Source organism: Tachysurus fulvidraco, chromosome 11 (assembly GCF_022655615.1).
Source record: "Tachysurus fulvidraco isolate hzauxx_2018 chromosome 11, HZAU_PFXX_2.0, whole genome shotgun sequence".
Classification (NCBI taxonomy): Eukaryota; Metazoa; Chordata; class Actinopteri; order Siluriformes; family Bagridae; genus Tachysurus; species Tachysurus fulvidraco.
Genome location: NC_062528.1, coordinates 4132281 through 4157280, shown reverse-complemented (window position 1 = coordinate 4157280; position 25000 = coordinate 4132281). Strand labels below are relative to the sequence as shown.

The window sequence follows — 25000 nt, the reverse complement described above, 5'->3', positions numbered from 1 at the left end:
CAGGAGAGAGAGAGATTGTTATGTTTGATTAAACTCAGGTCCTGGATTGTGATTGGTCAGAAGGTGTTGAATAATTTTCTACAGCAGGTCTGACAGCTGCACAGCACAGGTTTACACTGATGTGCTCTCTAATACCGTATGGTTTCTATGGTAACAGCTCATGTGTACAGTGAGCGCTAAACTGACAAGAAATGCTGTGTAATAGTACATATGGTGTTAATATGGTGAAGTTTTCTGTAATGAGACGGTTATGTAGCAGTCTGACCTAACTTCAGTCGAGAGAATGAAGTGAAGCAGGTGAGAAAATGAGTTTATAGCTGCTATAACAACAGCTGACAAACAGGAAATAACTGAACTAAACTCTGATAGTTAAATAATGCAAATCTAAACAGATTACATTGTTCTTATATCCCTGAGTTTCAAGCAATTAGCATTGTCAAAGCAGCTTTACAGTATAGAAACAGAAGAAATAATAATAATAATAATAATAATAATAATAATAATAATAATAATATAAAATAAATAAATGAATACATAGATTTAAAGTTTCAAATTAATTTGAAAATATTACATTTAAATACTATATATCTCTGGCATCTATCCCTATGATGCAAACTGACATTGCATAATATATTGCACATACGGTATTTATATATAGCATTAATGATACTAAATCATTTGAAGCTGTGTAATTATATAGTTATAACATAGTAATAAAAAAATACTTATTTAATCCCTAGTAACATTTCATATCGTAGTTATAATTCAAAAAAAAAAAAAAAAAAAAATTAGATTTGTAAAGTTTGTCGCGACAAACTTTGATGTTGGCTTTGACAATGCAGGTATTCACACAGGCCGGAGCTTTTTGGCGAGTGGACATAAGGGTCAGTGTTACTTTTGGAAGCAAGTAGACAGAAAGCTAGGGTGCCAAAAAATTTGGAGGTAAGTAGTGACAAGCACATGACGTCATCCCCACATTGGGCTGAGTGTTTTGATATGTCACATGTCCATGTTCTGCTAATTATTTTTTTCATGTAACGTCACATCACATGAACAGAATACACGTGAGCACAATTTTCACGTGACGTCATCAGAATACCTGTGAGGAAGTTCCCCTCATTGTTCTGAGTGTTTTGATATGTCCGTGTTGTAAAAAGTTTTTTGATTTTACATATTTTGGGTAAACTTTTGCGGCTGCTGCACAACCGGAAGGCCAGTCGGTACACCTATTGAACCCTTTGTTCAGAGTATCACTAAAGGAGCTGGCCGAATTTGGTGTAGATAGTTCAAAAGCTTGCCGAATTATAAACCTCCAAATTTTATAATGGGAGTCTATGGGGAAAAGGTCAATTTGAGACCCAGTACCGGGAAGTACCAGTACACAGATCGCATAGAAAAGTAATAGCAACAAACTTCAGACAAGGTTCTATAACATATCCGAATTTGGTGCATGTGGCGCGAAAGCCGTAGGAGGAGTTACTCTTGAAAATTTTTGTTTAAGCTTAAATAGGAAAACAGAATCTTGACTTCTACAAAGCCAACATAATAAAGTGACGTACATGTATTATATATATATTTTTTACCCATATGCCTAATTCTGATGGACACATTCCTTATTTGGTCATTGCTTCCTGTTCTGTTGTGACTGGTTCCACTTGTTCTGCCTTTAAGACTTTTATTTATATTCTATGTCTGTATATATAGAGTAGAAGTATTTGGGATGTGGTAGCTCAGTGGTTAAGGTGTTGGGCTACTGCTCGGAAGGTTGTGGGTTCCAACCCCCCAAGCTGCCACTGCTGGTCCCCTGAGCAAGGCCCTTGTTGCTCAGTTGTAAGTCACTCTGGATAAGGGTGTCTGCTAAATGCCGTAAATGTAATGTAAATGTAAAAAGTATTTTAGATGTTTACATAATCAACCCTCCACATATGTGTACATATGTATCTAAAATGTACAATACAATTACTACATTATCCACCATCACTAATACTTGGTACATAATGTACAAACAAGGAGTAATTCATTAATAGAATAATCTTTTTCGGCCTTACTGGAGGTGTGTGCTCAAACAGATTAGAATAGAAATGTAAAAAAAAAGAAATAGTGCTAAAAAAAGCATAAAATAATGTAAAGTGTAAGCTGTAGCTTTTTACAGTCTGCATATTAACAAGCTCTTGTCTGGGGAACAGATGGCACTGCGCTTTATTCTGTAGGCTTATTATTTTATCCAGGTGTGTGTGTGTGTGTGTGTGTGTGTGTGTGTGTGTGTGTGTGTGTGTGTGTGTATACCTGGGCAAAAGCTATAAAGAACAGCTGCTCGTGTGTGTATTTGAGGCCAGGTAGAGGCTGCTCAGGACCGTGATCCCTCACCCACTTCTGATACGCCTTCAGAAAACAAAGACACAGAAAAAATGTAAATTATTATTATATAAATATGACAGGACGAGTGAGCGACAGGACGAGTGAGCGACAGGACGAGTGAGCGACAGGTAGAGTGAGCGACAGGTAGAGTGAGCGACAGGACGAGTGAGCGACAGGTCGAGTGAGCATCAGGTAGAGTGAGCGACAGGACGAGTGAGCGACAGGACGAGTGAGCGACAGGTAGAGTGAGCGACAGGTAGAGTGAGCGACAGGTAGAGTGAGCGACAGGACGAGTGAGCGACAGGTAGAGTGAGCGACAGGTAGAGTGAGCGACAGGTAGAGTGAGCGACAGGACGAGTGAGCGACAGGTAGAGTGAGCGACAGGACGAGTGAGCGACAGGACGAGTGAGCGACAGGTAGAGTGAGCGACAGGTAGAGTGAGCGACAGGTAGAGTGAGCGACAGGACGAGTGAGAGACAGGACGAGTGAGAGACAGGACGAGTGAGCGACAGGACGAGTGAGCGACAGGACGAGTGAGAGACAGGACGAGTGAGCGACAGGTAGAGTGAGCTATAGGTAGAGTGAGCGACAAGACGAGTGAGCGACAGGTAGAGTGAGCGACAGGTAGAGTGAGCGACAGGACGAGTGAGCGACAGGTAGAGTGAGCGACAGGTAGAGTGAGCGACAGGTAGAGTGAGCGACAGGTAGAGTGAGCGACAGGACGAGTGAGCGACAGGTAGAGTGAGCGACAGGTAGAGTGAGCGACAGGTAGAGTGAGCGACAGGTAGAGTGAGCGACAGGACGAGTGAGCGACAGGACGAGTGAGCGACAGGACGAGTGAGCGACAGGTAGAGTGAGCGACAGGACGAGTGAGCGACAGGTAGAGTGAGCTACAGGTAGAGTGAGCTACAGGTAGAGTGAGCGACAAGACGAGTGAGCGACAAGACGAGTGAGCGACAGGACGGGTGAGAGACAGGTAGAGTGAGCGACAGGACGAGTGAGCGACAGGACGAGTGAGCGACAGGACGAGTGAGCGACAGGTAGAGTGAGCGACAGGTAGAGTGAGCGACAGGTAGAGTGAGCGACAGGACGAGTGAGCGACAGGACGAGTGAGCGACAGGTAGAGTGAGCGACAGGACGAGTGAGCGACAGGTAGAGTGAGCGACAGGTAGAGTGAGAGACAGGACGAGTGAGAGACAGGACGAGTGAGCGACAGGTAGAGTGAGCGACAGGTAGAGTGAGCGACAGGACGAGTGAGCGACAGGTAGAGTGAGCGACAGGTAGAGTGAGCGACAGGTAGAGTGAGCGACAGGTAGAGTGAGCGACAGGTAGAGTGAGCGACAGGTGAAACTCACATAGTAGGAGAGTTTCAGTCCCCCAAGATCAGCGATGTTCTCTCCCAGTGTGAGACGCCCATTTACCTACACACACACAGACACAGACACAGACACACACACAGACACACACACTTGTAACTAATGCAGCAGCTGGTGTTGTTTAATTAATCTTAAATCACCTGGTATTTTGTAATGATCTACAATATGGTTTATATCATTAGAAATTTCACTTTATTATTTTTACTATGTGCTGCATTATCATTATATTATTAATGGCCTGGTTCTGATTATTACTGTGAGCTTGTGCTATACACTAGCAGTAACAACACTCTGCAGTGCTTCTCAGTGCTATTGTTTTCCAGGTACATGAGGACCGAATGAAACAAAGCTGCAGGCTGTATAGGGCTCAGAGTCCTTGGGTTTGACGTCCGTGCCATCAAGGCTCTATGTAGAATCCTACAACAGGGTCACTATAAACCCGTGACAATAAAAAAAACCTTGGACTGAGACTTTATCTGTTTTTTTTTTTTAAATCAGTTCGACATGATTTTTTGCCCTCACTCACCCGCTGGCTGTAGACAGTGAAGTTGTCATACAGTTTGATGATACACTCTGCTTTCTTCTGGAACTTTCGGTAAGAATCCTCAGTCCACCACTGCTTCAGGTTACCATAGCGATCATACTGGCCACCTAACACAGCCAAATAGACACACACACACACACACACACACACACACACACACACACACACACACACACACACACACACACACACAAATCCTAAAGATCCAAACTATCCAAAATTCTGTTGACACTTTTTAGGTCATTTCTCCCGGATGATGATTTTGGAGACATAATGTTTATTCTTTTAAAATAAATTGATAAAATGAAAAATAAAATCACAGGAGAATAAAGTGGTTAATTTGTATATTGTATATCAAATAAAATAAAAACATAGTAACTGATGTCACCGTTTATCTATAGGACTGGATCTGGAAATATTAGAGACTGAAGTACTATTCTTTAGTTTTGAGGTTTAGTTATCCCAGTAACACCATTTGAACAAGTTTCATCTGTACTTTTTAGCTAAATCTAAACTTAAATTGACTTCATAAAAGTCTGGAGAATGTATGTGATGAAATCTCTTACCCCAGTCGTCATATCCATGTGTTAGCTCGTGTCCGATGATTGCTCCGATTCCTCCATAATTTAGAGACCTGAAATTGAATGAAGGTAAATCTTGAGCTGCACCTCCCTACAGTCACCACTAGAGTGCAGTGCAGTCTCTGATATCTCAGTATATAGAGCTATAAAAGGCAGGGTTTTTTGGGGAGGAAACATACTGGATAACTGCAAGCTTAGTATTTTTCTCCACGTGTGTGTGTGCGTGAGTGTGTGTGTGTGTGTGTGTGTGTGTGTGTGTGTGTGTGTGTGTGTGTGTGTGTGTGTGTGTTCTAATGACTTCCTCCTTCCTTTTGTAAAAAGAGATCAATAGAACGATGGAACTGTCAACCTCTGATTATAGCCATTCCAACAAAAGCCTTGCAGACACACACACTCTCTCTCTCTATCTCTCTCTAATTGTCATCCGAGTTAATGGGCTAGAACCTTTCTCACAATGGCCAACAATCTTTTCCTGCGGTGTGACACCTGTGCGCACACACACTCACACTCACACTCACACTCACACACACACACACACACACACACACACACTAGATAAAAAGACTAACCATTTTGGGCTGATGGCAGGATTACTCTCAGGTGTGTGGGAGGGGAAAATATGGGAGGATGTAGTTAAAATGTAGTAAAAAGGCTTTTTTTCTTTTTTTTTAACCCAATGACATTTTAACAATGAGGTGTACTGAATAAAAAGAAACGGCTGAATAAAGACTGTCGAGATGAAGGAGCAATTTAAACGACTGATTAGCTTTGTTAGCTTTGTTAGCTAAACATCTAGCAGTCTTGGGTAAGGATGTTGGTCTAAGGTGCTATCTAATAGTGTGAAGATTAGCTACAGTGATTATCTACAGAATAGGTCATTAGAAGAGTTATAGTGTGCTTCAGAGGGTTTTATACAGCTACATAGACTGTTATAAGGTCTTATCAACAGTCAAGAACTAGAATCCAGAGGTTACATCAGTTTTTAGGTGAGGACACTTCAGGGACATCCACACAGTGCTTGAGACTTCCTGACTGGGAGACCTCAGTCAGTCCGGATCGGGAACAGCATCTCCAGCACCACCACACTGAACACTGGAGCTCCTCAAGGCTGCGTGCTCAGTCCACTGCTGTTCACTCTGCTGACTCACGACTGTGCAGCAATGCACAGATCGAATCATATTATTAAGTTCGCCGATGACACGACCGTGGTGGGTCTCATCAACAAGAACGATGAGTCAGCATACAGGGAGGAGGTGCAACAACTAACTGCCTGGTGTAGAGCCAACAACCTTTCTCTGAATGTGGACAAAACTAAAGAGATGGTTGTGGACTTCAGGAGAGCACAGAGCGACCACTCTCCGCTGAACATCGACGGATCATCTGTAGAGATCGTCAAGAGCACCAATTTCTGGGTGTTCATCTAGCGGAGAACCTCACCTGGTCACTCAACACCAGCGCCATCACCAAGAAAGCCCAGCAGCGTCTCTACTTCCTCCGAAGGCTGAGAAAGGCACATCTCCCTCCCCCAACCCTGACCATGTTCTACAGAGGGACCATTGAGAGCATCCTGAGCAGCTGCATCACTGTCTGGTTTGGGAACTGTACGATCTCGGATCGCAAAACCCTGCAGCGGATAGTGAGGACAGCGGAGAAGATCATTGGGGTCTCTCTTCCCTCTATCATGGACACTTACACCACATGCTGCGTCCGCAAAGGCAACAGCATTGTGGATGACCCCACACACCCCTCACACACACTCTTCACCCTCCTGCCGTCTGGAAAAAGGTACCGAAGCATTCGGGCCCTCACGACTGCGTAACAGTTTCTTCCCACAAGCCATCAGACTTCTCAATAACCGAACTGTACTATACTGAGCACAACATACACACACATCATCTGTATGGACTGCACAGACCCTCACAAAACACACACACTGTTTTGCACACTTTTCTGCTGTTTTTGCACATATTGGACAATATCTCAGTCATCTGCTGTTTTTTGCACAACTCCATATATAATCCAAAGGACCTGCTGCTAAGAACCTGCTGCTGTTCATTCTTTTACTGCACAAAATACTGTTTGAACATTCAGTATTTACACCGGTCGGTCGGCGCTGTTTCTGTTACTGTTTATTGTCTTTTGTGTATTGCATTTTTTGTACTTTTTGTATTGTCTTGTAACTTAATGTCTGCACTGTTTTTTGTCCTGCACTGTCTTTTGTCCTGCACTGTCTTGCTTGTCTTGTCCTGCACTGTTTGCACCAGGTTGCACAGTTGCACTTTATGTGGCTAAGACTACTTACATGTCCTTAGCCCTGTCTTTGTTTTATGTAGCACCTTGATCCTGGAGAAACGTTGTCTCATTTCACTGTGTACTGCAACAGCTATATATGGTTGAAATGACAATAAAAAGCTTCTTGACTTGACTTGACTCTTGACTCTTGAGTAGATGCGTATGGGACACACAGCACCTAGACCAGTTATGCCCAGAGTGAGGACCAGGGAATCTGTGAAACATAGCTAAGGGATCTGAGTATTTTTTTTTAATTAAATTCATTACATTTACAGCATTTGGCAGGCACCCTTATCCAGAGCAATGTACATAAGTGCTTTTAAGTCTCTATCATTGAATACATTAACTCTGGTTCACTAGGTTATGGACTTAAGATACCCTGAGCCTAAATCACTGCTCAAATAAATACAACAAACAGGGAAGGAAGTGCTAGTTGGAGTGTTTCGGGGGGTTAGATCTCAACCGTCGTTTGAAAATAACCAGTGACTCAGCTGTCCGGAGCCCTAAGGGAAGTTCACTCCACCACCTTGGTGCTAAAAAAAGAAAAGAGTCTTGTAGTATACTTCCCTCTTACCCTGAATGATGGTGGGACCAGTCGAGCAGTGCTGGTAGATCTGAGGTTGCGAGGTGCAGTGTGAGGAGTGATGAGGGCTTTGAGTTAGAAGGAAGCTGGTCCATTTTTGGCTTTGTAGGCAAGCATCAGTGTTTTGAATCTGAGGCGTGGAGCTACTGGAAGCCAGTCGATGGAACAGCGGGGTGGTTCGCAACTACTTAGGCAGGTTGAAAACAAGTTGTGCCGCTGCATTTTGGATCATGTGCACAGGACAAATTGCGATCATAGGTAGACCAGCCAGCAGTGAGTTGCAGTAATCCAGTCTTGAGATGACGAGACTGAACAAGTACCTGAGCAGTCTGTGTGGACAAAAATGGCTGAATTCTTCTAATGTTGTAGAGATGGAACTGACAGGAACAAGTCACATTAACAACATGAGAGGAAAAGGACAGTTGAGTGTCCATGGTCACCCCAAGGTTGCCAGTTGTGACTGAAAGGGAGATCAGATCATTATGCAGGGATATTGCAAGGTCATGACCTGTGGATGAATCACCTGGGATGATCAGCAGTTCAATTTTGCTATGATTGAGCTTCAACTGATGAGCAGTCATCCACGATGATATGTCTGCTAGACATGCTGAGATCCAAACAGAAGCTGTGGTATCTGAGGGTGGGAAAGAGAAGATAAGTTGAGTATCATCAGCATAGCAGTGGTAGGAGAACCCATGTGAGACAATAACTTCACCAAGAGTATGAGTATACAGGGAAAAAAGAAGAGGACCAAGTACGGAGCCCTGTGGTGTTCCAGTGGAGAGTCTGCGTGGAGCAGATGACACTTCCCTCCATGTTACCTGAAATGAGCATCCTTCCAGGTAGGAAGCAAACCGTTCTCATGCTGATCCACAAATCCTCCTGAGGGTGGACAAGAGAGTCCTGTGGTTGACCGTATCAAATGCTGCAAAAAGGTCAAGGAGGATGAGGACAGATGACAGCTTGGCTGATCTAGCAGCATGTAGTGGATCAGAAGGCAGGTAGGAGAATTGCAAGACTTTCTGCTACGGTTGATAAATACGACAACAATGGAGTAGAGGAATCCCGACTGTGAGATATAGGTGCAAGTAGAAGGGAAGGTCCTGCAGATTTTCTCAATCTTCTAGGAGTAAAAAGAAGCAAAGTCTTCTGCAGTCAGGGAGGATGAAGCAGGTGGAGCCGGGGGGTTGAGGAAAGAAAAGATGATGTGTAACTTGCGAGGGTCTTGTGTTTAAGCTTTAAGCTTTTCCTTGTAGAAGGAAAACTTGGCATACGTCACATCTGAGGAAAACTTGGCCATAAGTGTACGGTAAGACTCAAGATCTGCATCAAGTTGTGATTTCTTCCACTTTCTCTCAGAGGATCTTAACTCTCATCTCAACACATCTGAAAACCAAGGAGCAGAACAAGAAGTTTTCTTGGGTTTGGTTGACAGAGGGCAGAGAAAGTCCATGGTTGAGGAAAGATAGTAGAGGAAGACGTCTGTGGCACAGTCCAAGGGTAGTGAGGAAAAGGATTCAGGATCAGGAAAAGAGATGAAAGAGTGCCAGAAACTACAGAAGAAGAGGAGACAGACTGAAGTGTAGTGGAGGTAAGAGAGGCTGAAAGTTTTAGGTAAGATAGGGAGAGTGATGGTGAAGGATACCAGGTGATGATCAGAAATGTGTAGTGGGGAAACAGTCATGTCTGTAGCTGGGGAAGGGTGGGTGAAAACCGGGTCCAGGACATTTCCTCCTTTGTGTGTGGAGGAGTCCAGAAGAGTCAGGAGGGAAGATTGAAGCTTGTCAGAGGCACTGTCAAAGGGGTGCTGTCAGAAGGGAAAGCACTGAGCAGTGTGTCCATTTCCTCCAGGATGTCTCGTAGAGGACCAGGAGGGCAGTAGACAACAATGAGGAGAAAACACCATCTTCTTGACAACAGTAGACCTGTACCACCACCCCTACCCATTTCTCATGGTGAATGAGAGAAAGCATAGGCAGAGGATAGAGTAGCTGGTGTAGCAGTGTTCTGTGGGGATATCCAGGTCTCAGTCAGCACAAGAAAATCAAAGGAGTTGTGGGAATCTAAAGCCGAGATAAAATCAGCTTTCCTCTAGGCAGACTAAGAACTCCAGAGCCCACCTACCAACACTGTTTGAGACTCACACAACAGTGGAGGGTAGATCAGGATACTTGAAATGCGTCCTCTGCTCTGCAGACCAGAGTGCCTACTACGGTAAGAGGTGACAACAGAGACGGGTTTGAGGCACAGTATGGTGTGGTACAGTACGGTACTAGACACTAGACACATTTACAATCGCATAGAGTGATACTTAGAGGGATATTTACAAACTTTCAATGTAAATGAGTAAAACCTGCCCACAATTCACACCTTAACGTTGACTGAAGCTACTCCTGATTAATCAGCTGAGAGACTAAATTCAAATCATACTACTCTAGAACAAAGTGAGTTAGTACACAAACGTCAGAATCCTACATTACCAAAAGACAATGTATTCATATAAAGAGAGTTAAAGCACACTAACCTCTTTGACTTCCTCCTTGACTACACTCACTTGTGTATCTGATGTATATCTGGAGGATTAAATTCAGCATCCGCTAGACGGCACGTCAGAGCCAAAACATCTCCGTCCATCTGCTTTCCAATCAATTGTAACGTTTAGTGAGTTTGTCTAGACTGACCTCAAACACGGCGACAAGCTCTGGTTCTCTTTCAAACCTTCAACAATTAACCGCAAGCCAATATGACTGCATAAATAGTGCTGTTCATATTATTTAACAAAAAGGCTTCCACACTCATTATTAAGCAGGACAGAGAATAGCACTTGATCCAGCACATCCTGTTATTTTACATGTTTACGTCTGCTATTTTGTTTGTTATTTATTTGTCTGAGTCGAGGTGATGAAATTGTGTCGTGTGTGCAGGATGTAAGAGATTTTATCACAATTTTAATTTACTGCCTTGAATTGTAGAATGAATAAAACAAAGTCAGCGTTGGTGTTCATTTGATGTGCTCCACTGTAAAGAAAACATGTTCAGGCTGTGAAGGATAATCTGACCGAGCGGATATTCTGCTACACGTACGGAGAAACTTTAATTTCGTTCTTCATTTTAGCCAGAAAATATTCACTCTTCCATATAAGCCACGTCTCTGATTAACACATGTCTCATTAATATTCCAGGAGGAGCTGTTTAAAAAAAAAAAATCAGCTTCATCACTGCGCTTCTTCAGCATGATATCGGGTCATTATTACAGGGTCAGTGTACAGATGGAGTCGAGAGAGCGCTGAATCACGAGTGAACTGTCTGATCTGTGTACTTTATAAAGTATTCATGATTCAGTCGAGTGGTTCAGGAGCAGCTTCAGAAAATACTCACTGTGGGAACTCTGGATCGTACAGAGTCGGCTGGAGAATTCCTGCTGGGAAAACTGGAAAAACAAAAGGCAGTTTGTGAGAGAGGTGATGAACGTAACAGAGACAGAGACAGGATGAAGAACAAGGATCTGAATTATTGCCGGTTTTTGTCTTCTGTATCTCTCTGACCATTTCTCTCTATGTCTGTCTGGCTCTTTATGCATGTGTCTATTTGTCTGTCTGTCTGTCTGTCTCTATCTCTCTCTCTCTCTCTCTCTCTCTCTCTCTCCATCACTTTTTTTTCCCCCTGTATGTATTGATTCTCTAGGAGGAAAATCTAATCCTCAGACGGACAAAGACACCACCAATAACCGGCTGCAGCTCATAATAAAGAGAAGAATAACGTGTGTGTGTGTATAGAGATAAAGAGAGAGAGAGAGAGAGAGAGAGAGAAAAACGGTGATGCCACATACCCATCTGGTTCTTGTTTGGAAGATAGTAAGCATTGAGCGCCTGGGGTGGTAGAAGCCACCTGTGGAAATTTAACATGCACACACACACACACACACACACACACACACACACACACACACACACACACACACACACACACACACACACACACACACACTTTCATTTTTACTGAACGTTATCACTTATCAAACATTTTCAAGAACCAGGACTAAGGTCAGTGTTAAACAGCAGGTGATAAAGAATTATTTAACTGTTTAAAGTAAAGTTAGTGTCATATAATCCGAACTGTGAGACTCTCTGCTACATTCCTCTGTTATTGTCTAAAAACCAATAAAACAATTGATCTCAAAAGCTGTGAAATAATTTAATCTAATGTAATATTTCGTCACCTGCGACACCATCTCAGCTTCTGTCTCCGTAACATTATTGTTTTCCTGCTACACAAGTTGAAAACTCATAACTCCTCAATATTTGCCAGGCTTTCTCTAAAGTCGGCTTAAAATATCTCTCACCTCCTCACGCACTAGTGTATAGTGTAGATATATAGTGTATAGATCATTATGCTGTTGTGATTTTACACCGTTTTTAAAAAATAGTTCATACTGAATACATTGTATTCAGTTTATTCTTTATATGCTTAATTTATATATATATATATATATATATATATATATATATATATATATATATAATAAAACTGTAACACTTTAAACAATAAACCATTTTTATTATTATCATTTTTGTAGTTTTGCGTTCTGCTTATTTTTACACCAGAACTGTGTGTGTGTGTGTGTGTGTGTGTGTGTGTGTCTGTGTGTTATTTTGTGTTTGTTTGTGTGTGTATACGTGGTTGTGTGTCTGTGTGTGTGTCTATCTGTGTGTGTGTATGTATTGTGCCTGTATGTGTCTGTGTGTGTGTGTGTGTTTGTGTGTGATATTCTCACGTCTTCTTGTCCACTTCCTTGTGGATCTTGTTGATGGACAGGTTGATGTTGTACTTGATGCTGTTCAGGATGTTTCTGAAGTACGTCTTCTCGCTCACTTCAAACTTCAGAAAAATAAAAAAATAATAATAAATCACAGTAGAAAGTGAATAAAGAAGAAAAAACTAAACATTACAACAAAGATTAAAACTCTCTCATCAAAGGGCATCGACGCCTTTCACATCCTTGTCTCAGGTTTCAGGAAGCTCTAATTTATTTGCATTTGCTTCTCGGTTTGGTTCAGGCAGGATTTGGGCAGATTGATCTCGGACACAAATGTTTAGTGCTGATTTTAGATGAAGTTCAGGTCAGGTTTAGACAGAATTCTCCCACTCAGGTTGACATTGAACACTGAGCTGAGTTTCTGAACAGGAACGTTTCTGACACTGTGCTGTGAATGGGGTCAGGATCAGACAGAAGGAATTTCAGCTGAAATTGGGTTTGGAATTAAAAACCTCGGTCTTGTGGGTTGAAATGGGTTTGAACAGAATGTTCCTGTAGACACACGGTAAAGTTTGGCTCTGCGGGTCGAGTCGAGTCAGGTCGGGCCGAGCTCACACAGACTGTTCCCTACCTCTGATTGTGAATTGTGTTTAAAAACGCACTAGAACACTAGGTGGGAATGGAAATAAGATTGGAGCGACCGTTAATATCACACCTTTTACTTTAGATTAAAAAAAAAAAAACATTTCATTCATCTTGTCAAAATGACTGGAACATTTCTTTCTGTTCCTGCTTATTATTTAAAAAACAGGCAAAGAAAACTGTATGAAATGGATTTAGTATTGATCCAGATTTCAGTAAAAATATAAAAACGAGTCATTTTGACCAGAACATGAGGGTTAAGAGTGTGTGAATTACCCCGTATTCCTGATCGATGAGCTCCGGCTTTAACAGGAAGTCTGGATAACCAGTCATCACCATCATATACTGTAGCTGAGAGAGAGAGAGAGAGAGAGAGAGAGAGAGAGAGAGAGAGAGAGAGAGAGAGAGAGAGAGAGAGAGAGAGATGAGTTAACAATACTTTTATTCATTATTTGCCAGACAAATACATGGGTGCTTCACAATTTTTCATCCATAGGTCTTTCTAGTATATAAATAAAAAAGATAAAAATGTGAATAAACAAACAAACAAACAAACAAACAAATAAAAGGGCAATGGATAAAATTAAAAAAATGTTGCAGACATTTTACAAGTTTAAAATTAGTTATTAGTGTATCCTTAAGCAACCGCTAAAAGATGAAAGAAATCAGAGGTTAAAACAAGTCGGTTCTCATGAGCTGTGCATAAAACCCCATTCACACACCATGTTTCATAAAACCCCTTTGCATTTCTGGTCAGCTTGTAGTAAGCAAATTCAGTCTTAAGCCTAGCTGCTACTAGCCGCTTGCACAGAACCTCTGGATCTACAGTAGCTCCTTGTAACCCTTTGTTTTTCCGTGTTATCCACATTGCTGGTTTGGCTGTGCTGATAAGATAGTTCAATAAAACCAGTTTACTCCTTTTCGAGGTGTATTTCACTCCTCCTATAAAATCTTTCTCTGAGAACTCATCTGATTTTTGAAACCAGCTCCTGAGTAGCTTAAAAAGACCTTTTAATCTTGGGCATCTTAAAAACAAGTGTTCTAGGTCTTCCTTTACCGCACAGAACCTACATGTCTGTCTGTAGCTATCGCCCCGTGAATAATCCCCCACTGCAGTAGGTTTCTCTACAGAGGGTTTAAACAGGGTCCTCCACATGTCTCACACAAGAACATCTAGGTTAAACATCTCTGGCAAGCTTGTAACTTTTTGTCTTCTCAAGGAATCTTCATGCAGCACTTTTACCGTTATTTGGTACATGGCTTTCTTAGGCATGTCCTTAAAGAGGTTTGACTGTGGAGCCTTGAAAGACAAAATGGAGTCTGTGACTTCGTCCTCTTCCACCGTTCTCACCGCAGGGAGAAATCGAAGTCCTGGAAACTCCATGTCATTTCTCCTGTCATGAGTAGTCCCATGTCTCTGTCCAATGTACATTTTGTAGCTGCTTGGTAGTAGAGCATTGTAGAGTTCTTCCTGCAGTTTCTCAGTTAGACACAAAGATCTTAGCCCAGTCAATGCTTTCAACTTTTTCGTTGGTATCCAGACTCCTTCATCTAGTAAGTGGCCCAGCTTTGTGATGCTGTTGTCCAGTAAGCACCTGCGTCTGCTCACCGAGGACAGCAGTCTCGATTTTATGAAAGAGTTGAAGAAAAGTGGTTCTTCCGGAGTCCATTAGATTGTCCGTGACTCTTTCTGTTCTTGTTACTGTTTTTTCATGTGTGCAGCATGAATCTGTAATAAGGAGTCAGCTCAAATAAGCTCAACTCTTCCAGCTTCATTAAGAACAGATGTTTGTCGAGCTTGAGGCCACGTACTTTCCTCAGGATGGCACTTGCAGTTTTCTCCCACACCACATCTTTGTGTTATAGGAGTCTCTGCGCAGCTTGTATCCGGAAGGCACGGATTCTGCTCCTCACGTCTACCAGCCTTGCCCACCTTCCTGTACAGGCAGGTAAAGTACTGCAGCACGCAGCCGGTGTTGTCCACTCTAAAAGAAGTCCACTGCTATTCTTTGTATGTTAGAAACCAGCTCTTCCTTAATAATTGTCCTGTGCCACAGAGTTGATGAACTCTTTCTTTGTAAGACAAATGTGGTAATAGAAATCTTTTCCAGCAGCCCCTCTCAATTTTTCTGGAATTGTTCATTTCCTTAAACTACCTCCAGGATTAAGTCCATCCCTTCTCCACTGTAGCCCTCCTGGAAGTTGTGGAACTGCTCTGTGCTCCCAGTTGCTTAACATAAAACCTTCCCTTTTTGACCAGTTTACCCATGCAGAGAAAGCTTTTTCATATGTCAAAAGGTCTTTTTTAAAAGTGTGATGTCATTTTTCTCTGTGAAAAAAACACTAATGTTGTCTGCATAAGCTGCTAAGACCACCCTGAAATAACCATTACCTTTTGGTGTTAAAGCCCCTTTTAGTGTTGTTCTGAGCCTACATATTAGGGGTTCGATGACTAGACTGTATAACTGTCTGGAGAGTGGACATCCCTGCCTAATACCTCTAGTCACTGGTACTGGGGCACTTAAACCTCTCTCTGCTTTAACCATCACACATTTCCCAGAGTACAGAAGTTCTGCATAGGATATAAAAAACCTTTTCCAAAGCCAAAGTTTCAGTCAATTGGCTAGGCACTTGGGGAAGATTTTATAATCTGAACACAAAAGAGAGAGTGGCCTCCAGTTCTTTAAAAGTCCCAAGTCTTCTTTCTTTGGGAGCAGTGATAGAACTGTTCTCCGACAATTTAGAGGGAGTGATTTAGTCTGCATGCATCCTGATAAAACCTCATGCAAGTCTTGTCTCATTAAAATCCAGAAATGTTGATAAAAGTCCACACGTAATCCATCTATTCCAGGGGAACATCCCTTGGACAGCTGAGACATTGCCTCTGTAAGTTCTTAAAGAGTGATGGTCCGGTCTAATTCCTGTTTTTGTGTTTGCTGTATTTGTGGCAGCTTATTGAGTCCTCAGCAGATTCAGCATCACAGCTCTCAGCACTGTATAACTGTCTGTAGTGGTTACTTGCTAGTCTCCTCATTTCTGCCGGGTCAGATATGAAGGGTCCATCCAGACAACAAAGATGGCGCATTGGCTTCTGTTGAAAACTTTTTTTCCCTCAAGATTAAAAAAGAAAGTACTGTCTATGTCTTTAATGGATCAGCGTCTTGCTCTTATCAGTGCCCCTTTAGCCTGTTCCTGTAACAGGGAGCTGAGTTCTTGTCTCTTTTTTATTATTCCATCTCCCTGTGTGGTGTCATTGCTGTCCATGATGCGTTTTTCAATGAGTTCAATGTCTCTTTGTAGAGACTGCACTGTTTCTTTCAGCAAAGCTGTTGAGAAGGATGTATAATTCTGGCACAGCATTTTAATGTTGACCTTCCCCACATCCCGCCACTGGCTAAGACTTTTAAAAGAACCCTTCTTCATTTTCCAGCTATCCCAGAAAGTTTTAAAACTCTCACAAAAAGAAACATCTTGTAATAATTTAACATTAAAAATATTATAATAGTTTGTTTTCAATGTTTTCTTTATATTTATATTTAATAAAACCATGTGATGATCTGAAAACCCATTGGGTGCAATTAAAACATTCCTCACTCTGTTACTCTGTCTAACCTTGCACCAGTGACCCTGTTATCATTTACCTTAAGCCATGTCTTACCCCTTCATGTCTTACCCCTTCATGTCTTACCTCTTCATGTCTATTTCTCCAAGTATCAGTCATTTGAGATTCTTTGATAACTTTGGATAAAAAGATACCTGACAGTTCCAGTCACCCCCCAATATAACACACACTATTGTATTTCTGAACCAACTTTTTAAGTTCTAAAAAGAAAATAATTCGCTCTGGGCCACTGTTAGGAGCATAAACATTTATAAAAACAAAACCAGTACCTTTTTGTTCTACTTGTGTAATTTCCTTTACCACTAAAATGTTATTTACGTGTTCAGAAAATAAAATTGCAACCCCAGCACTGTTTCTTGTCCCATGACTCATGGAAATATTCCCTTTCCACAACATTCCCCATTCTCCTTCATTATCAGTGTCAGTATGTGTTTCTTGTTAAAAGATTACATTGAGTTTTTTAACACAAATAAACTTATTAACCATTGTTAATTTATCCCTGTCTCTGCCCCATTAATGTGTAATGTTCCAATTTTAAACACCTCCATGGGAAAAAGGAAATAAAGGATAGAGACAGGAAGGAGACAGTAAAGTAAAAAAGACACCACATGTGATTTATCCATTCAACTATTTTATTTTACTTTGTTTTTCCTTAATTTCGTTACCATCTTTTTCAGTCTAAACCTTTTTCTTTTTGTCCAGAACTTCATGGCTCACTGTCTTTTGTAACTGTGCTGCTGATGCTACAGTATGAATTTGTCAACATTCAGAAAAAAGTCTTTCACCTCAACCACTTTGCCGAATGTTACATCCAGAAAATCATTAATGTCTTCGAGAGAGTTTGTGTCTTCTATTGCCTGTGACCCAACATCAGAAACCTCAGACATCGTGTCTTCATCTCTCATTTCTGCATCAACAATGTCCTCACCTTTTGGCCCGTCTTCACTCACAACAGTCAAAACTTGAACAAGGTTTTTGACTCATGGTATCTTAAGTATAACCTAACCTAGTGACCTGGATAAGGGCGTCTGTCAAATGCCGTAAATGTAAATGTAACACAATTCCTCTGATTCCACCATTTCAGTGTTCAGGCTCACAGTGATCTCCTCTCTGTTATCACATGGTTTTATTTGTATTCTCAGTAACCTTTGCTCCACTTTTAACTGTATCTGCAGTCTGAACACCTTCAGCTTCCTTTACTGACACACATATAACAACGGACAACTCATTGCTACGTCTAGCTTTCTCCTAGGTGATCTGTTCAACCACACCACCATGCTCCGCTGCCTTCTCAATCCCCTTCCCAGCTGCCCCCTCGTTACCCTGCTCCGCTGCCTCCTTAATCCCCTTCCCAGCTACCCCCTATTTACCCTGCCCAGCTGACACTACGTTACTCTGCCAAGCTGACACCATGTTACCCTGCCAAGCTTCCCCCTCATTACCCTGCCCAGCTACCCCTCGTTACCCTGCCCAGCTGCCCCCTCATTACCCTGCCCAGCTGACCCCATGTTACCCTGCCAATCTGACACCATGTTACCCTGACAAGCTGCCCCCTCATTACCCTGCCCAGCTGTCCCCTCGTTACCTTGCCCAGCTGTCCCATCGTTACCTTGCCCAGCTGCCCCCTCGTTCCTTGCCCAGCTGCCCCCTCAAAGGCCTGAGCTTTGTGTGGACACGCTAACCTCTTATGCCCAACATCCCCGCACTCAAAACACTTTGTGTCCTGTGCTAGCGTACAGTATGAACGATCTGCCCTCATACACCACTCTAAAAGACACGTCCAGTTCCTGTTGGTTTAAGAACATGAACACGTGTCTCCTGAAAAACATGCTGTGCTTTAATCCCCCATCCTTACAGCCTAGAGGAACTGTTTTAATCGTGCTTTCTAACTTTCCTCATTAGGAATGAACGGAGGCACGTAAGCTATCAGGCAATAAGCAGTGAAACAAATTCACCACTTACTGTACCACAATGCCGGTGTTGGTCAGGTGTCTCACCTGATTCTCCTCCTTTGTTCATGCGAGAAGCAGATGATATGTTTTCATTACTGATCTCCTTCCCTATTCCCAGCAGTGTTGTATAAAGTACTAGAAAGCAATACTTGAGTAAAAGTACAAGTATCGTACTAGAAAAAGACTTCGGTAGAAGTGAAAGTCACCTTTTAGAATATTACTCAAGTAAAAGTCTCAAAGTATCAAAAGTCATTTTCTGATATTTAATGCACTTAAGTATTTGAAGCTTTTTAAAAAAAGTTTTTAAAAAGCAAAAGGTATTATTAAATGGCAAAAGTGGACACCAAAATTTTATGCATGATGTAATGATGCCAGTCTTGAATCAGATCAGTTCATGTATGTGTGCATTCTCTACAAACAGTGTGTCCAATGAATGCAGTCATTAATAAACTAATATTCACAAGAAAAGACCGAATCAATAAATGTTATTTTTATTTAATATTGAATGGATTGTTTGCATTAATATTTTGTTTGTGCTACAACTCTGGTAATAAGAATAGTGACATTTCACTGCTTTTGGTTGCCGTATTTGCAGTTTTCTGCCAATTAACGTTATAGATAAACGCCTCCAGCTCTGACTGCGCGTACACGCTGCGCGTACCTGTGCTTCTCCGTAGAGCGTGCGTACGTCCGTAATGCAATCTAGGGGCAGGGAGGGGCAAACCTCCCTTATTGCAGTCTTCTGATTTTATTTTGTAGTAACTAGTAACGAAGATGCTTAGTGGAAATATAGTGGAGTAAAAGTATACATTTTATCTAGGAAATGTAGTGGAGTAAAAGTGAAAGTTACATAAATTTAAATAGCGAAGTAAAGTACAGAAAAGTGACATTTCTAAAGTACAGTAACGAAGTATTTGTACTCCGTTACATTACAACACTGATTCCCAGTAACACTTCCTCCACACTCACACCTTTGGCTGGCACTCACGCGACGCCATAACAAAGGGAGACAGGTGACGCCACCCTCTGTGTGAGGGACGTCGCTCCCACCCTGCTACCACTCACCTGACTCACTTACCTGACTAATTAACCACACTTTCAATACATTCGTTCATTCATTCATTTTCTACCGCTTATCTGAACTTCTCGGGTCACGGGGAGCCTGTGCCCATCTCAGGCGTCATTGGGCATCGAGGCAGGATACACCAGGTGGAGGCGGGAATCGATCCCCCAACCCTGGAGGTGTGAGGCAAACGTGCTAACCACTAAGCCATCGTGCCCCCACTTTCAATACAAAAACAGAATTAAATCTCTTTTCTTTTTACTTAACGAAAGAGACCAGCTCTATCAAGAAAAGTGAAAAGGAAAACAGAAAAAGAGAGCCTCCTGTGAACTATCACACACACCCAAACACTCCCAGCATGCATGCACACACACACACACAGAGAGAGAGAGAGAGAGAGAGAGAGAGAGAGAGAGAGAGAGAGAGAGAGAGAGAGAGAGAGAGAGAGAGAGAGAATAAAGATGAATGTTCATTGTGTTAATTTGTAGGACAGTTATGACTGAACACAGTCTCCATATGTTAATTAAGTCATTTTCTTCTACCTTGGCTCTCGCCGCCTCTTTGGTATCTTCGTCCATCCAGTCAAGCTCCTGCAGTCTGATATCCAGAGAGTGCTTTATGTCCTCCACCAGCTCCTGTACCTGCAAACCACAGCCAGTAAATACAATGAAGTAGAGTTTAAAAAGGGAAAGGTGTGATTATTATAGAATTATTCTCTATTATTAATTTGAGGTTTGTTAACCAACCAGCAATGGATGGTGTGTATTGCTCATAATGCACCACAATCACGCACAATCTGTCAGTTTCTTTGCAAGGCTGAGTTTTTACTATCATTACTTTCAGGCCCCACCCACATATACATGTTTTCTAAGACACGAGTCACTCTCTGGGTTGTGGTCGGAAGCGTCTGAGACACTACTGTAGCTAGAGGGCGTATATTTTTAGTGTCCCATCCTATATTTCTTGCTAATTGCTAAAAGCCAGTTGGCCAAAAAATAATGTTTAATAAAACTCTTATGATAATAAATGTTCTTTTAAGCACTTCTTTTAGGAAAATGATTTATTAAGAAGACTTTTCTGTAAAACATTAGCATTTGGCAGAAACCGTGAATACGTTATGGGCTGACTAATTGACTGCAAAATCTCATTTGAGAGGAATTATTTCACTCGGTTTCTAATATTGATGTGAATCTCAGTAACAGACGACATCTTTTGGTCGTGACAACACGGTGACCTCAAACAGTCTGATACATAAACCAGAAAATCCCACATTGTGTTGATCCTTCCATCTCTCTATCACAGAACTGCATAGAGGAAGAGGAGGAGGGGAGAGACAGCTTTAAACAGAGGAGAGGGGAGAGTGAAGGGAACAAGGGAAGAAGAGATCACATTAAGGTGAGGGATTAGGAGTGAGAGAGAGGGATTAGTGCAGAGACACAGAGACTGGATAAGAAGGACGAGATGAGATAAGAATAAAAATTGGCAGAAGAAAGACACCAGAGGTGTGTTTGACAAAAAGACTTGAGAGCAAGACAGGTATGTGGGACACGCCTTCTTTAATGCGACTTGCACAGAAGCCACACCTCCTTCACAGACACTGACACATTGACACCACACCTCCTTCACAGGGACTGACACACTGATGCCACACCTTCTTCACAGACACTGACACACTGATGCCACACCTTCTTCACAGACACTGACACACTGATGCCACACCTTCTTCACAGACACTGACACACACAGGCCACACCTTCTTCACAGACACTGACACACACAGGCCACACCTTCTTCACAGACACTGATACACACAGGCCACACCTTCTTCACAGACACTGACACACTGATGCCACACCTTCTTCACAGACACTGACACACACAGGCCACACCTTCTTCACAGACACTGACACACTGATGCCACACCTTCTTCACAGACACTGATACACACAGGCCACTTCTTCACAGACACTGACACACACAGGCCACACCTTCTTCACAGACACTGATACACACAGGCCACTTCTTCACAGACACTGACACACACAGGCCACACCTTCTTCACAGACACTGACACACACAGGCCACACCTTCACAGACACTGACACACACACACAGGCCACACTTTCACAGACACACACAGACCACACCTTCTTCACAGACACTGACACACTGATGCCACACTTACTTCACAGAGCGTGACACACACAGGCCACGCCCTCTCTTTACAAAGCGTGACACACAGGCCACACCTTCACAAAGACTGTCACACCCAGGCCACGCCTCTTTGCTGTGACTGAAATCTACCAAGATGATGTCATATGTGACTGGCTGAATAAAACTGTAACATGCCTTGGCCTTGCTGCGAGTGGAGAAGTGAGTTTGGACAAAGAGTGCACCCAGCGCCATGCCAAAGTGTTTGTTGGCCTGATTGAGACACAGCCGGTTGAGCTCCTGCTGTCGTTCGGTTCCATCTATCTCACGCGAGAACTCGTGGATCGTGCTCCGGAACCCTGTGGATAAATGTTCGCTGAGCGCTGCCACGATCCTCCACAGCATATAGTTATGCAAAACCCTGAGAGAGAGAGAGAGAGAGAGAGAGAGAGAGAGAGAGAGAGAGAGAGAGAGAGAGAGAGAGAGAGAGAGAGAGAGTTAAAGAATAAAACTTTGAGCAGATTTACTGTTAGCAACCTAAAGTGGATTATTTTTCTCTAACAGCAGGTCAAGCGATGTATTTCTCGTACACCACATTTCTTTTTTGCATTTATTAAATAATGTCGTTATACTTTATCGGTCTAAATACAAGACTTAAAGCTACAGCTTTTCATCCCACCACATTGACGTTCATATATGTTTCAGAATCTGTTTATTTTAAGTAGAGTGTGTACAGTGTGTACACACCCCTGTGGATGAGCGGTTACTATAGAAACTATAACACAATAGAACGAGCGTGTTCGTATATACCTCTGATTTGCAGTTGCACTACATTCAGAACTGCTGTTAGAGAACGTTAATCAGCACCTTCTGACCAATCAGGACACAGGATTCAGCAGCAGCGTGGTGAAAATCTCATTAATGCACTATAAAAAAAGAGCCGAGCCAAATGAGAGTCTAAACGCTCTAAAAAGATTAAGTCCTAATTAATTACTCCAGGATGTAAACAGATGGAAAATGTCACAGCGAACAAAACAAGCTCTCGCTCTTTCTTTCTCTCTTTCTCTTTCGGGCACTCGGCTCGGCTTTTACACCGTGATGTCATCCCTCGCTTCTGACACGCAGACGGCATTTTAATCATAAATGTGCTTTTTCTTGGCTCGATGCCGGTTTTCCTGTGCCAACAAAGCACTTCCACAGCCCACTCAATTCAGAGGGAAGGGAGGGATAGAGGGATGAAAAGGAGAAAGGACGTTGTCTTTAAACCAGGAGAAGAGAAAGATATGATGTAGAGAAAATAGATAGAAGGTATAGGTTGGAAGGAGGAATGAAAAACAGAAGGAGAACATGCTTTGTGTTGTGTGATAAATGCATACTTATATAAACAGATAGAGAGAAGGTATGGATCAACTGAGGAGAAAAGAAAAAGTGAGAGAGGGATAGGAAAAGAGTGATAAAGAAAATGTAAGAAAAAAGAGACAGGAAATAGGAACTAGTGAGGGAATATTAAAGACAGAAAGAGGGAAATCCAGAGGGAAAAGTGTGTGTGTGTGTGTGTGTGTGTGTGTGTGTGTGTGTGTGTGTGTGTGTGTGTGTGTGTGTGTGTGGCAATGGAAAGTCTAATCACACATATTACAGGAACGTGTCTGATATAGCAATGGCTGACACAGGTGGGGGATTCTGGGTAATCTGGTTATCTAGTATGAATAAAAGCATGTGATAAATGCCTGAGCTAAAACACACACACACACACACACACACACACACACACACACACACACACACACACACACACACACACACACACACAGTCATATACAGTATGACATACATGCAGGCACAGACATATTTGTAACAAAGACTGCATACTGACAGAAATCACATTAGCACTGAGGACACACACACAGACACACACACAGACACATACACAGACACACACACAGACACAGGGCTAAAATCTAAATGTTAGAATCTCGTTGGGAATAAAAGTGAGAGAAACAAATGAAAGAGGTGAGATTTAAGAGGCTTTAAAATTAACTGGGTCACTGCAATGTCAACACACACACGCAAACACGCACGCACACAAACACAAACGCGCACACACACGCAAAAACATACATGCACACACAAACACAAATGCACACACACGCAAACACACACACATGCACAAACACACGTGCGCACACACAAAAACGCATACACACACACGTGTGTTAGTAAAACATAGTACAGCTCTTTTTAGAAACCCTTTCAGTCAAACTTTAGTTTATTCATTATTTTAATTAGTTTAGTTGAAAGAAATATTTTGAATTGAATTCTTCTGTAGTATATGTGTGTTTGATATATTCTTTTGTAATGTTTCTTATAGAGTTGCATTCATTGTCAGTTCAAATTTCTAGGTTTCAGGTTGTGATTGGTTGCATGTTATTCACTTTATCTTGTGCTTTCTGTATTTTATATATATATATATATATATATATATATATATATATATATATATATATATATATATATATATATATATAATAACTAGGGTTACTTATGCTAAGAGCACGGCATAAATTATAACTTGGTAGAAAATGCTGTTATATAATTAATGCAAATTAGCTTTGACAAGCCCGGTGTTTATGCAGAAGACATCATGCTCTGTAATTTGATCCATTACATCCTGTCATCTCAGAATGCTCGCATGGGTATAGAAGAAATTTCCTGCTCTGTGATACAAGCATAAAGTAAGATCAAACGTGGTGAAGGCTGAAATGTGATCCTAAAGACTGTTAGCATACTGATTTAGCTTAAAGTCCTGCTAGCATTCAGACAATTTGTGTAGTTAGCGCTGCTAGCGAGTCGCGATTGATGTTATTTCGCAGTCAGCATTAAAAAGATGCCACTTTCTTCCTTGTCTTTGCTCCAGAGAAAGAAAAGCACAGCACTGAGCAGCAGCAGGAAACAAAGTGAAGGAAGAAGTGAAAAGAAAGTAAAAAAAAAAAAAAAACCCAAAACTTTTCAGCATTATTCAGAAAGAAACCTGCCGGGAGGCTCACGACGATGTGCTGCCCAGAGAGAAAGCAGGGGATAAA

At 42.0% G+C, this 25000-nt stretch overlaps 1 protein-coding gene across 2 annotated transcripts in view; it reads right to left on the bottom strand.

Moving 5' to 3' along the window:
* Window positions 1-25000, bottom strand: part of LOC113637833 (endothelin-converting enzyme-like 1) — a 43117-nt gene that overhangs the window by 4179 nt on the left and 13938 nt on the right. For both annotated transcript variants that reach the window (XM_047820244.1, XM_027138730.2), the window contains 10 exons: window positions 22119-22341; window positions 20312-20410; window positions 13409-13483; window positions 12509-12612; window positions 11564-11622; window positions 11113-11164; window positions 4845-4912; window positions 4261-4385; window positions 3714-3779; window positions 2287-2382 (listed from right to left, as the gene is read on the bottom strand). In XM_047820244.1, the coding sequence (XP_047676200.1) occupies window positions 2287-2382; window positions 3714-3779; window positions 4261-4385; window positions 4845-4912; window positions 11113-11164; window positions 11564-11622; window positions 12509-12612; window positions 13409-13483; window positions 20312-20410; window positions 22119-22341 (967 nt within the window). The remainder of the gene's footprint in view (window positions 1-2286; window positions 2383-3713; window positions 3780-4260; window positions 4386-4844; window positions 4913-11112; window positions 11165-11563; window positions 11623-12508; window positions 12613-13408; window positions 13484-20311; window positions 20411-22118; window positions 22342-25000) is intronic.